General features: G+C 44.4%; 2 protein-coding genes and 1 non-coding gene across 3 annotated transcripts in view; 2 read left to right on the top strand and 1 right to left on the bottom strand.

The window, feature by feature from the left end:
• Window positions 1–5,627, bottom strand: part of krit1 (KRIT1 ankyrin repeat containing) — a 22,426-nt gene extending 16,799 nt beyond the window's left edge. The window contains exons 1-4 of the mRNA XM_063186097.1: window positions 5,503–5,627; window positions 4,646–4,802; window positions 2,634–2,726; window positions 2,207–2,336 (exon numbers count right to left, since the gene is read on the bottom strand). Of these exons, the coding sequence (XP_063042167.1) occupies window positions 2,207–2,336; window positions 2,634–2,726; window positions 4,646–4,802; window positions 5,503–5,601 (479 nt within the window). The 5' untranslated portion in view covers window positions 5,602–5,627. The remainder of the gene's footprint in view (window positions 1–2,206; window positions 2,337–2,633; window positions 2,727–4,645; window positions 4,803–5,502) is intronic.
• Window positions 5,628–7,239: 1,612 nt separating this feature from the next.
• LOC134436876 (U11 spliceosomal RNA) lies at window positions 7,240–7,376 on the top strand. The gene has a single exon (XR_010032289.1). It is a non-coding gene; the product is annotated as a U11 spliceosomal RNA (small nuclear RNA).
• A 1,583-nt stretch (window positions 7,377–8,959) lies between these two features.
• Window positions 8,960–13,197, top strand: part of ankib1a (ankyrin repeat and IBR domain containing 1a) — a 68,209-nt gene continuing 63,971 nt past the window's right edge. The window contains exon 1 of the mRNA XM_063185119.1: window positions 8,960–9,176. The gene's annotated coding sequence lies outside the window, so the exon portion shown is untranslated. The remainder of the gene's footprint in view (window positions 9,177–13,197) is intronic.

Raw genomic sequence — 13,197 nt, 5'->3', positions numbered from 1 at the left:
CAGCCATCACCGTTGTGTGATTTCTTTTTCGTCTAGCAAGTTTGAGTCAGGGCTCAAAAGGTATGAGAGCTCGGCTTACCATGGTGCTGGTTACAATGCCTATCGATAGGCCTACCCATTATTAGAAGAGCCCATAACAGCTGTGATGCATCGCATGACCGTTCAGAAAATAAATACTTAGATTCACAATACTATGAATGCGTTTTTTTATTTATTAGGAGTGAATAACTGCTGCGATTTGCAGTCACTGCATAAATCACGTTGATATCTCAGCATTGAAAGTTTATCTGTCCGACCTAGCAACTGTAACTAAAGAGGGCGGGGCTTAGCCAAAGGCGAATTGGAATGCAGAGTTCGGTACTTCTCGCCTGTTCATTGGCAGTTACAGCCACGGGAACTTTCAGTGAACGTTCCATGAAAGAGTGGCGAGTAGGCGAGCGAGCGAAAAGCTTTGTGTGTGTACTTTGTGCTTAATAAAATGCAGAAGTGCCAGAAGAGGATGTTGATGTGGATGTTGTTGTGTGTGAAAGTGAATGTGAGACATGCCGGGAAGGGAAGGTGGACTTGGCCAATAATGAGTTAGAGTGGAGGTGCTAAACACACACAGGAAAAGGAGGAATAACCAGCAGAGCACTTCAAAGAAGAGAGAAATGCTGCACACTCACCAGTTGCAGAAATAAGTCCTTTTAATGTTGTGGCCGAAACGGTGTCACATAAAAAAGACAATCTCCGCAACTCCTTAAAAGATAACATCTGCTACTCGAGTCTCTGCCCTGACTTCCTGCTAGTGATGGTGAAAGAGAGAAGTGCCGCACACTCCCGAGATGCAGAAATTATCTTTTAATGCGACAATGTTTCGGCCTCCTGACGTGACCTGAGGGCGGAAGGCCGACGTAGGCCGAAACGTTGTCAGATTTATTATTTATTGTCAGACTCGGGAGTGTGAAGCACTTCTCTCTTCTTTCAAGGACCTGGCTAATACACCCACAGGAAGAGTGTGAGGGGTGCGAGCTCACAGGAAACACTCTGGCAACACAACTCCATCATAATTAGAAACACACAAGGTGACACTTTACTTGACGCCGGCGTCATACAGATGACAAGATAGTGTCATAACAGTGTCATGAATGAGTCATTCTCCTCCTTGTATACAAGGCCCAGCACAACCTTGCACCCTCCTACATCACAAGTCTCCTCACCCCATACAATCCCACCCGCACACTACGCTCCACTGACTCACTCCTCCTTACAGTTCCCTCCACACACCTGCGCACCATGGGCGACAGGGCATTTAGTGTTGTTGGCCCCAAACTTTGGAATTCACTCCCACTGTCTCTTCGTCAGTGTTCCACACTATCTACTTTTAAATCTAAGCTGAAGACACACCTTTTCATTTCTGCTTTTCCACTTCAGTGACAGGCACTTCCACTTTATTTTAATCATCAGTTTATTTTTAATTTTACATACTATTATTTTTTTTCCCCCTCATTTTATTTTATTTTCAAATGCATTCTACTTCTTTTTCTTACTTGAAAACATTTATCTTTATTGTACTTTTATTTCTATTTTATTTTTGCATTTTAATTACTCTCCTATTGTTAATTCATTGAAGCTTTGTTTTACTTTCCCTACTGTTATGTATTTGTTTTGATTGTAAAGTGTCCTTGGGTATCTTGAAAGGCGCTCAAAAATAAAATTTATTATTATTATTATTATTATAAACATTTATGTTAATATCATAAACTTGTTATGGTCATGAAAAACATTTTTTGGGCTGTCTCTTCACCATGACCGAATGTACAGCGCGCTTCCTTGTCATGGCAACATGCGGGCGGTGATGGGGGAGAAGTGAGCGCTGGTCTCACCATACACACACACAAGCACGCACACACACGCACGCACGCACGCACGCACAGCCTTACTTGTCTAGAGCCAGCAGCATGCGGGCGGTGATCGGGGAGAAGTGAGCGCTGGTCTCACCACACACACACATACACACACGCACGCACACGCACACACGCACACGCACGCACACGCACACGCACACACACGCGCACACACGCGCACACACACACACACACACACACGCACACAAACAGCCTTACTTGTCTAGAGCCAGCAGCATGCGGGCGGTGATCGGGGAGAAGTGAGCGCTGGTCTCACCACACACACACACGCACACACACACACACACACACATTCTTACTTGTCTAGAGCCAGCAGCATCCTGGCTGTGATTGGGGAGAAGTGAGCGCTGGTCTCGCTGCAGACGCGCATGATGTCCTGAAGACAGAAGAAACTAGGAGAGCCGGGCTGGAAGGAAGGCTTACTGTTGTCTAGGGAACAGAGGAGAGAGTGAGAGAGAGAAGAGAGAGAAGAGAGAGAGAAAGAAAGCTGACTTGACTCAAAGGGTTTTACAAGAGTATTAGAAATGTATGTGATTTCACATAAGGAATGCTTTGAATGAGTCTATGTTTTTTTTTACATTTGAAGTCAAATTACATGCAACACACACACACAGACACACGGGCAAGCACGCGCACACACACACACACACACACACACACACACACACACACACACACACACACACACACACACACACACACACACACACACACAGCTTGTCTCACCTTTGACATTGATTGGCACGATAAATAGCGAGGCCTCTTTTCCGTCTCGCTCGCCATCGAGGGGAAACCTCTTCATGTGCACCACGCGCTTACCTGCAGGCAGAACAGAACACACCCACACCCACACACATACACACACACGCACACCAACACACACACACACACACACGCACACACACACGCACGCACGCACGCACGCACACCAACACACACACGCACACACACAAACAAACAAAGTTTAAGAGCTTTATACATGACATTTTCTCCTCCGCCAAGGTTTTCGCTCGCATTGGTTTGTTTGTTTGTCTGTCTTTCAGCAGGATAACTCAAAAAGGCATGAGCGAATTTTGATGACATTTTTTTGTGGAGTTGTTGGAAATGACAAAAGGAACAAGTGATTAAGACAACGAGGTTAAGAGTTTGTAACAACAAACACTTATTACCACAGCATTACAGCGCTTCACCCATTTAACGCCATTACAAAACATGATGAAACTTAGGGCACTATTCAGAGCAACTTACAGAGGAGGAAGAAAAGAGATGACAGCAAAGCTGGTTCAGGAGTAACCCAGGTTAAGATAAGAGGTAAATCATCTAATAGAGGAGCCTGGAGTTTCTCAAAAAGGAGGACTCCAGGCTCTTCTATCAGGTGATTTACCTCTTAACTTAACCTGGTTTTTATTACACCTGAACCAGCTCTGTAGTCTACCCCTTATGTGGCGTATCCATGTAGTTACAGAACACGACTGATCAAACAAAAAGTTCATAGACCACCACAGAAAGGCCTCTTGTTTTAAAGATATCCTATCCAACTTTGACATGTAAACACACTGATGTAAACAACTCCATGGCGGCCTCTAGTGTTCTCCCGAAAATTTGCATTGAACTGAATTAGATAGACATTGGCTTCCAGATTATGTGCGAATTACATTTCTTTGTCTTCTGTTATTAAGCCCTCCTTGCATTCAGGTCTCCACTTCTAAGTGGCTTTATCAGCGATTCTCCCCCTTGCTTATGAGTTCGCTGCTTCGTCTATCACTTCACACAACTGCAATCACGTTTGCACTTCCTTCAGATGGATACTATTTGATCCACTTGTTCCCGGCAGATATCCCCGTCTTTATTTCACATTTCCAGTAACTATAGTACCTGTACATTAGGAGAACGAGGAGACAAAGGGCTATTGCTTATTTTCTTGTAATAATAAAGATTTGATTTCCAAGTCGAGGTGACAAGACGCGTTTTTATCTTGTGTGGTGTTGAAAGTGAAAGTGGACACCCATAAGCCGGCTAGAGATCACGTTTTGTTTCCTCTTGATCGGCAACAACATTTTTAGCCTCGCTCGACTGATTGTGTCCTTTGACATCAAGTAAAATGTGCGCCATCAGATTTCAACTCGTATACATTTGTGTAGCTTTGTAAACTAAAACGAGGTGGCGTGGACTTTGAGAATGCTAATGCATATATCCCAGTGCAGTGAATGAGTGATAAAATCCACATATTTGCTCTTTTGGCGTTCGGCTCTCTCCCGTTTTGAAGCCCTTTTCCAATGTTCACATAAGCGAATTATTTGCCTGTCCAAACCTTTCATCTCAATTAGCTCGTGATTTATTTGCAGTCCCATTCGTTGTTTTCGCTGCATGCCAGCGTGATATTTTACAATAAGCTAGCCAGTAGCCATCTTTCAGCGAGCTGCTGATGCTTAGTTAGCAAACGAAGGGGATGAATGGGTCTCTCATTCGTTCCACTCATACACCATAGAAATCTAGACGCCCCTAGCGGCCACAAATTCCACAACAACAAAGGGCGCGGCGCCTCCAGGCAAAACTGCAAGTGCTGTTTCGGAGCAGAACCACCAGATGGTGATGGAAATATTCCCATTTTCGCCATAACGGGTCAGTCAAGCAAAACCCTGAGTTCCAAGCCATTTCATGACTATGAAAAAGTTGCATAGCGTTTCTTTAAAAATGAAAACAAGCTGATAAATAAATAAAATAAAGCAAATGCTTACCAATAAGACCCTGATTATTTGAGATGGGCTTGGTGGTTTCGTCGACGTAATCCAAGATGGATTTGGTTCTGTCTCCGTTAGCTTGGATTTTAGTTCCCAGAAGAATCTTCTTCTTCTTCTTTTCCTTTCCTTCCTGAGGGACCTCGATCAGCAGGATCTACAAGGTCATGATAAGGTCATGACAAAGTAAGGTAAGGTAAGGTCATGGTAAGGTAAGGTCATGGTAAGGTAAGATAAGGTTATTGATACCCAATGGTAGATTTGCTTGGTAAGGTAAGGTAAGGTAAGGTAAGGTCATGGTAAGGTAAGGTAAGGTTATTGATACCCGAAGCTAGATTTGCTTGCAGGTGAAAAGTAGTAGGCTTACAACATCACCACACAATACAACGACAGTGACACAGACAAGAGAATAATTGNTTGCTACACGGATCCATTGACTTTCACTAGCTTAGGGACATGATCCCTCTTTTAATTTGTCTTACAGCAAGACAACGGCTTACATGAAAAATAAGACAACTTACCACTTTATAAACCCCAGCCAACGATTTTAACTGTATTAAGCCCCAAAATAGTGGCATAGTACCCCTTTAAGGGACAAAACTACATCTCTACACAGAGGGCAACTATTTAAGCAATGTCCATAAGCCTTGGCGCAGTACTCTTTGGAGATGAATTCATAGCCCTGGTTGTTTGTACCTATATGCCTTGGCGGCATGTGTGTGTGTGTGTGTAGTCTGCTGTACCTCATAGGCCTTGGCGGTGTGTGTGTGTGTGTGTGTGTGTGTGTGTGTGTGTGTGTGTGTGTGTGTGTGTGTGTGTGTGTGTGTGTGTGTGTATGTGTGTGTGGTCTGCTGTACCTCATAGGCCTTGGCGCGGTACTCTTTGGAGGTCAGGCTGGCGGTGTTCTTGGGCCGGATGACGGCCACGAAGACGTCCTCCAGCTCCTGGTTACCCATGGTGATGCTGCTGATGCTGCTACTGATGCTGCTACTGATGCTGCTGCTGTGGTGGTTTGGACTCCAGTGAGGAACGATGCCTCTAGTGGACACATGCCTGCAGCAATTCAAGTCAAGAGTTCACAGCATGCAGCAATTGGGGCATAACAGAAAACAAACACATCAGCAGCAACAACATACACACAACGCCATACACACAAGAATAACAACATACACACAACAACAATGTGGATTTTCAACTGATTAAGGTATGCTGTATATTCATCCAAAAGACAGATGTTATAAACCAGATCTAAATCCCAAACCCTTAGATCAGTGGTTCCCAAACTTTTTTCCCTGCGCACACCATTTTACATTTCAATGTAGTTTGCGCACCCCCTAAGTGAATGTTGCCCAGCAGCTCATTTTGGGCAATCCACATTTCCAATAGACCTGGCGCTTTTTCTGCCATTATTTAAATGGAAGTTGTTGCATGACAAGTCTAGGAGTTATAAATTACACTTCAGATGGATCTTTCTAGAATACAATTCACCGAACAATTAAAAACTACGTAATGTTCATTAATTCTGTATAAAAACACACATCTCAGCCATTGCTCTATTCAGCTCGCGCACCCCCTTGTGGCAGGCCACGCACCCCCAGGGGTGCACGCACCCCAGTTTGGGAAACCCTGGTTTAGATCACACCAAACGCCAGCTCATTACACCTCACATCTGAAAACAAGTCAAGTCAAGTCTAGTCGGCTTTAATGACAATTTCTTTACATGCACTGGTCATACAAAGGATTGAAATTATGTTTCTTACTTTCCCATGCAGACATAGACATAGACTTTAGGTCAGTGTTTCTCAAAGCGTATGTATGACCAGTGCATGTAAAGAAATTGACAATAACAACATACACAAAACAACAACAATGTGGACGTTCAACTGAGACTTAAGTGTTTTCATCACTGTTTTTAATATAGCTAAAGCTGTCCCAAGTCCCTGGCTACCTAGGCTAGATCATCATGCAACTGTGATGTTTTCATTCAAGAGTAAAGTCCTCATATTGTCCACATATTGACTGTTTAAATGACAACATTGTGAAACAACAGGTAGTTCTATGGGGCTAATAATAGCAACGCTACGCAATTCTCTGTACATCTGTTGTTTATATCAGGGAGAATAGATACTTAAAGAATCTCTGTTTATATTGGGGAACTTTGTGCAGGCCAAGAGAGATACAGAGCTAGCCAGACTGTGCCCTCCTGGCGCATTGGAAAGTCTCTGTGACTGTGACAATCATGTTGTACTCAGAGACTATTGTGGAGGAACTTCAGAGAGTCAGAGAGTATGATCCTGCTGTTTTGGGCTTCTTGCCTATGAAGACCAATGAAAACGACCAGACGTCCAAACCACGCCTCTTCCCGTGATGCTTTGCGACACAATAATAACATTCTCTCGTTAAATGTGTTAAATTCTGCCAATATAAAGTGAAAAATCGGGGGCATTTGTTGGTTGTTTTGTTTAGTTTGCACAAAATAATGATAATACGGAGTGGAATACACAGTTCTTAGGTGAAGTTACCTACTCCTGCTGCCACCGTTATTGAGGCAAGCACGGCTGGGAGCTCGGCCACTGTTGCAATAACTACCACGTTAAAAGGGTATCTGCCATGACTGGCACAGGGAGGGCAGATGCCAATCTGCTCACCCTGCGGAATCGACATCAAGAGATTTCGGATACATAATTTTTACCACCAGGGACTGCCGATGACCGACTGTCTTGGCGTCCCAAACATATATGTGAAATGACAACAACCTTCAGTAACTGCAGATAGTTGATGCAGGTATATATCAGAACTACTTGTTGATCATACAGTGCACACGGAGTCTATTTGGTATGCCATATACATTGAACAGCACTACGACGCTGTTCTTTGTAGAGCGCCCTTGTTTATATTAGGGGAACTTTCTGTAGGCGTTGAAGTAGGCACACCCCGGAAATAATTCAGACAGCCTGTCTCCTTTGAAAAAGTTGATGGATGGAAACGAGTCATAAATGAAAGTAATAATAATCATCAACCTGTATATCAAATGTATGCTGGTTTATTTTGTTTAACTTATTACAGTGTTCTGGACAACGGTGCATTTCACTTTTGAGAGGGCGCACGGCACTCCGCTAGCCAACTGTTGTGGGCTGGTGGCTACCTCAAAGCTACATCACTTTTGCGACCTGCCCAAAACCGATCTGCTGTAACTTACCTAAAGTCACTTTGTTGACATGCTTTCAAGTAGGTCCCACGTGTCACTGTTTCCAATTAGACAAATCGTTCCATCTTCAACTTCTTTGAATTGCCATTCTACCTCGTTGGGTGATGTCCATTGCTAGTGGAGAAACACTTCAAGCAAACTTCAGGCTGGCTAGTTTGCTACCCTAGCTACTTTTGTGACTGTTTTGTTGTCGCCTCACAATATGAGTTCCGGGTTATGACAGTAACGCAAGTTCTGAATATTTTTCTTGAAAGTTTAAATGATAGTGTGACTGATATGTCTACGAAACAAAACAACTATAAACAGTTCGGTTAAAAAAACTAACAACACGAACACGTAAAGTTAGCTCAGTATCTCTGACATTTGATAATCCCACACAACGGCGTCAATAAAGCACGTTTCCGGTCAGTGAAGTTGCTCTAGTTTTGTCAAAATAAAAGCCATGTCAACGCTGCACGCATGCAGATGCATCTGTAAAGTCCCTCTCTCTGTGACATCTGGCCCTCTCAAAGTCATAGCTGCCCACAAACTGGTCCAGATGTATGATAAGAGTTAGAACAAATTACGAAATCATGAAACGAAATCATGTGCGCAATATCAACAGGTGGATTTTGGTCGTTCAGGCAACAGACACGCAGAGAAAATAAAATACACCGCAAATGGTTTTGTGCGTGTTGTGGAGACTCGGAGAAACACGATTAAATGTTTATGTTTATCGTGAATGATAATACTCAATACATATTTTAAACATTACCTAGTGATGTTTTTGTCCGAGTCACAGAAAACCAATGAAGGAAGAGTTGCTAGCTGGGGCATTCTTTACTCACAGCGACCTATCCCTGACAACTCTGGGGCTCGTTCGTGATGAAGCAGTGATGGTTTGGCATGCACACTTTGCCAGTTTGATGCGTATCAAACTAGCAATCAAACTTGCATGTTTCCTTAGAAAATTATAACCAGAATGCATCAAACTATCAATCAAACGTGCATGATTTCTTATAAAATTCTAACCAGAACGCATCAAAATGGCAAAGCGCTCATTCACGCTGCCTATCAAAAAAGCACAACTGCTTCATCGCGAACAAGCCCAGTGAGTGTTGCTACTGCTGCCCTACTGTCTGTCAGTAGACAGCAAAACTAGACGCAGCACTAGTCTTGACGCGACGCCTAGCTGCCTCTCCTGGCTGCTTCCTCTCAAGGCCAATAAACCATGATGATGATGTTATGATGGTGTGACAGCAAGTCAGACTGTGGCGAGCCGACCGAGGTGTTAAATGATTTCGCGGACGAATCCATCTGGTGTTCCAGTAACTCGATGATGGGGTACGTATGGCTGCTGGCTGGTTAGCTAGTTCTATTAGGTTGATGGCTGATTCTTTGGAAGCAAACATGGCAAAATAGCCAACCAGCTAGATTGGATGGGTGCCCAATCTTTGGTTAGCTAGCCCACTGCTTAAGATATCAGTGACAGCAACGTGTGTATTGGTGTGTCCATTATGTACGCAGATAGCAATATGACGTACGTTGTTCATGCATTGTGGTGAAATTGTTTAGGCTTGTGTTGCGTGCACAGTTGTAGCATCATCGTGCGACGTGAAACAGCAACCAACGTTTACAACCCTGTCTGTCTGTAGACTACCAGATGCCCAGTGAAAATAAACGCAGAATTCTTCCTAGCTATCAGTGCTATGATCAAATAATGCCTCGTGGGAATGGGATTGGCCCTTTAGACCATTCGTCAACAACAAGGGGGTCTGGTAAAAGCAAAGCCTACAAGTTCAAGCTCGTAGCTAGCTAGACTGTTGGCCAGCGTTGCTTGTCTGTCTGTCTGCCTGTGTTGTGTCAAGGCTGTTTTGGATGGCTGGCTAATTGTGTTAGCTAGCTGCCCTACTTGGGTGAACTTGGATGGAAGTTGAACACTAATAGTTTGCTAGCTGTCATTCCATCCTAAATACATCGAAAGCATTGGGATGCTCAGTGATGGGGGAAAAGACAAGTTATCATCGACGTTGGGAGGTTATGAGACTGTTGTAGATACAAATGATACGATGGGAAAACTTGAGATAGGTTGATATTACACTTGTTAGTTAGCAATGTCGCTGGTGGTAATTATGGCAAAGATCATGGTTGGACTGTGGCCCAGAAGAACAGTGATGATGGTGGCGACGAACGCGGCGTTTAATTTCTTCAGCATTTGGTGATTTGGTGAAAAAAGTGACAAGCTGCTTGTTACGTCTATGCCTGTGTTTTGAGTCTCTCTCGTGGCTGGGACGATGTGCTAGCTCAAGTCTGTCTAGCAGCCTAGATTGGTTCCAGGAACAGGGGGTTCGAACAAATAAAACAAAACGACCAAACAGTAGAACACAGACAGCACTTCCCCCTTCTCCACCAACTAAAATATACACAACACGGCGTGGTGTGGTGTCCGGAGTGTTTAGCGTCTCTCCCTCTATGTCAACAACAACACATTTGCCCAAGAGTTCTAGTAGGGTACCCAGCACAGAACAGACTAGTCCCCCGTGTGGTGTGAAATCACCGTCTTCTTGACAAAGGATTTGCTTATGTCAGTCAGTAACAACAGGCAAAATAGAGGCCTTCGGGCCTGGTTGAGCGGTTGTCTGACAATAGGCTCCGCTGAACATAACATAGACTGCACTGTGCTGTGCTCTATGTCAGTCTCTTGTGTGTGTCATAATTTATTCCAAACAATGCCATTTGGTGGTGGTTACAGTGCCATTCACATCGCAACAAATGGCACACAGAGACAGAGAGAGAGAGAGGGGACACTTTCTCAACTTGTTGGCATGATAGGATATTGCAAAAACATGGCAACAATTGTCACAAACAGGTGACCTCAAGTCCACGCTGACAGACACATAAACATGCAGTTTACTTCCTTGGTGGTAACTGTATACAAATTCTGACAGTTGACAGTCCTCTGTTTTTGTCAGTTGTGCAATAGTCTTGTGATGTGCTGTTATGTGTATGTCCTGTCTTAAACGAGTGTTGCTCAGGGATGCAATGTACATTTCAGTGTGAACTGACAATAAAGTAAAACCGTATTGTATCGTATCGTATAACAAGACACCTGAAATAACAACAACAACAGCAGCAACATCCCATTGCGTGGCATTGATCTGCTTGGCCTGTGTTAAGTGTTGAGTAAGATGTTGTTGACTCAGTCCTGTAGTGCACTGCTGCATTATAGGGTCCAGTTAATGGCTAGCGTGCAGTAAGTCAGCTGACAGGCTTCAAGTCAGTCAAGTCAAGGCAGTGGGTGGAGTCCAATACACAGACTCACCTCCTCCCTTGCTCACTTGCAGCCTGGGGGTGGAGTCCAATACGCAGACTACCATCCTCCCTTGCAGCCTGGGGGTGGAGTCCAATATGCAGACTCCCATCCTCCCTTGCTCACTTGCCTGCTTCTGACCTCATCATGACGACAGAAAATTAATTGAATGTCTTGCAAAAGCACAATTCTAATGTCATGTTCCCATCTGCAATTGGGATGGGGAATGCAGAACAGTCCCTCCAACTTGGTGTAGTGATGGCCTGATAATGACTGTAGTGTACCCTACTGACTTCATCCAGTACTTTAGTCCTGATGGTGGTTGTAGTGTACTGACTTCATGATAGTGTTGTTCTGATGGTGAGGGTTGGGGATGGACTGGCCTGGTTGTAGTCTACCCTACTGACTTCATCTAGTACTTTAGTCCTGATGATGGCTGTAGTATACTTCTTTGGTGTCCTAAACGATACTCTACTCTACTCTACTCTACTAATGACTGTAGTGTACTGACTTCATCCAGTACTAGTGCTGGCCTGATTATAATGTTTGGGGATGGACTGGCCTGGCTGTAGTGTAGCCTACTGACTTCATCCATAGTGATGTCCTGATAATGACTGTAGTGTAGCCTACTGACTTCATCCATAGTGATGGCCTGGCTGTAGTGTACCCTACTGACTTCATCCAGTAGTGATGGCCTGGCTGCAGTGTACTGACTTCATCCATAGTGTTGTTCTGATGGTGAGGGTTGGGGATGGACTGGCCTGGCTGTAGTGGACCCTACTGACTTCATTGGTGTCCTGATGATGGTTGTAGTGTACTGACTTCATCCAGTACTAGTGCTGGCCTGATTATAATGTTTGAGGATGGACTGGCCTGGTTGTAGTGTAGCCTACTGACTTCATCCAGTAGTGCTGACCTGATAATGATGAAGCCTCCAGCAGCCCCGACAGTAGGCCTCTTGTGCAGGCGATACAGAAAGAAAGCAGCCATTGGCCTCTTGTGCAGGCGATACAGAAAGAAAGCAGCCATTGGCCTCTTGCAGGCAATACAGAGAGAAAGCAGCCATTGTACCAAACGTACGTAAATCAGGACTTGACATTAACTTTTTCACCCACCGGCCACTGTGGCTAGTGGTTTTGGTTGCCAACCTATGGGTCGGGACCCACTGGGGCTATTGGTTTCCCTACGGCCACTGGGGTTAGAGCAGTGTTTCTCAAAGTGGGGCGTAAGCCCCCCTGGGGGGGCGTGGAGGCATTGCAGGGGGGGCCTGTGACATCCGATTTTGGGTCGTCCCCCCCCCCCCAAGGAAATTATTTCCTCTCTCCAATAAGCAATACATTTTAAGCCCTCACCAACGTTATATTGTAAATTGTCATGAATTTGAATAACATAGGAAAGGCGAGTACTGCTGTTGCTTGGGGGGGGGCTCGGAAGCATCCAGACCCTCCGCAGGGGGGGAATGATGGGAAAAGTTTGAGAACCACTGGGTTAGAGGTTTTCCCAAGTCACTAGCCATTCAGATAGTCTACTAGCCTCAAATTTGATATTGCTTCTTTTTTATCATGACACTTTACATCTGCTGTATCCTCAGAAGGTGAGGTGCTAAAGCGAGAACATTACTGCACAACTTTCTACATGGAAATAAATGAAACAAAGGGAAATTGAGTAACTGAGCTTTTTCAAACAATTGATAACACACAAGGGGTAAACAACAGAATATAGGCTTCTATGATGTCATACCAAGGAATAAGCTGCCAGCCAAATTGGCTAGTCACACTGAAAGTATTAACTTACTAGCCACAGCTCTTTTTTTACCAGTTTTTATTTGGCCGGTTTGCAGGTGCCAGTGTCAAGCCCTGGTATGTATATGAAAATCCAGCGTCAGTGCAATGCAAATACAGCAGTGCTGCTTGCCAGTACTTGTATGGGGATGTCTGTGGGGAGACTTGCTGCGGAGGGGGATGAGTGGTAACGCTGTTGCCAGATTGGGTGGTTTCCCGCCCAATTGGGCCGCTATGGATGGCCGTCTCTGGGTAAAAATGTCATTTAGCAGAA

The sequence above is a fragment of the Engraulis encrasicolus genome, chromosome 20 (genome assembly GCF_034702125.1).
Source record: "Engraulis encrasicolus isolate BLACKSEA-1 chromosome 20, IST_EnEncr_1.0, whole genome shotgun sequence".
Classification (NCBI taxonomy): domain Eukaryota; kingdom Metazoa; phylum Chordata; class Actinopteri; order Clupeiformes; family Engraulidae; genus Engraulis; species Engraulis encrasicolus.
The sequence above is the reverse complement of the archived record's forward strand: the minus strand, read 5'-3'. Positions and strand labels throughout refer to the sequence as shown.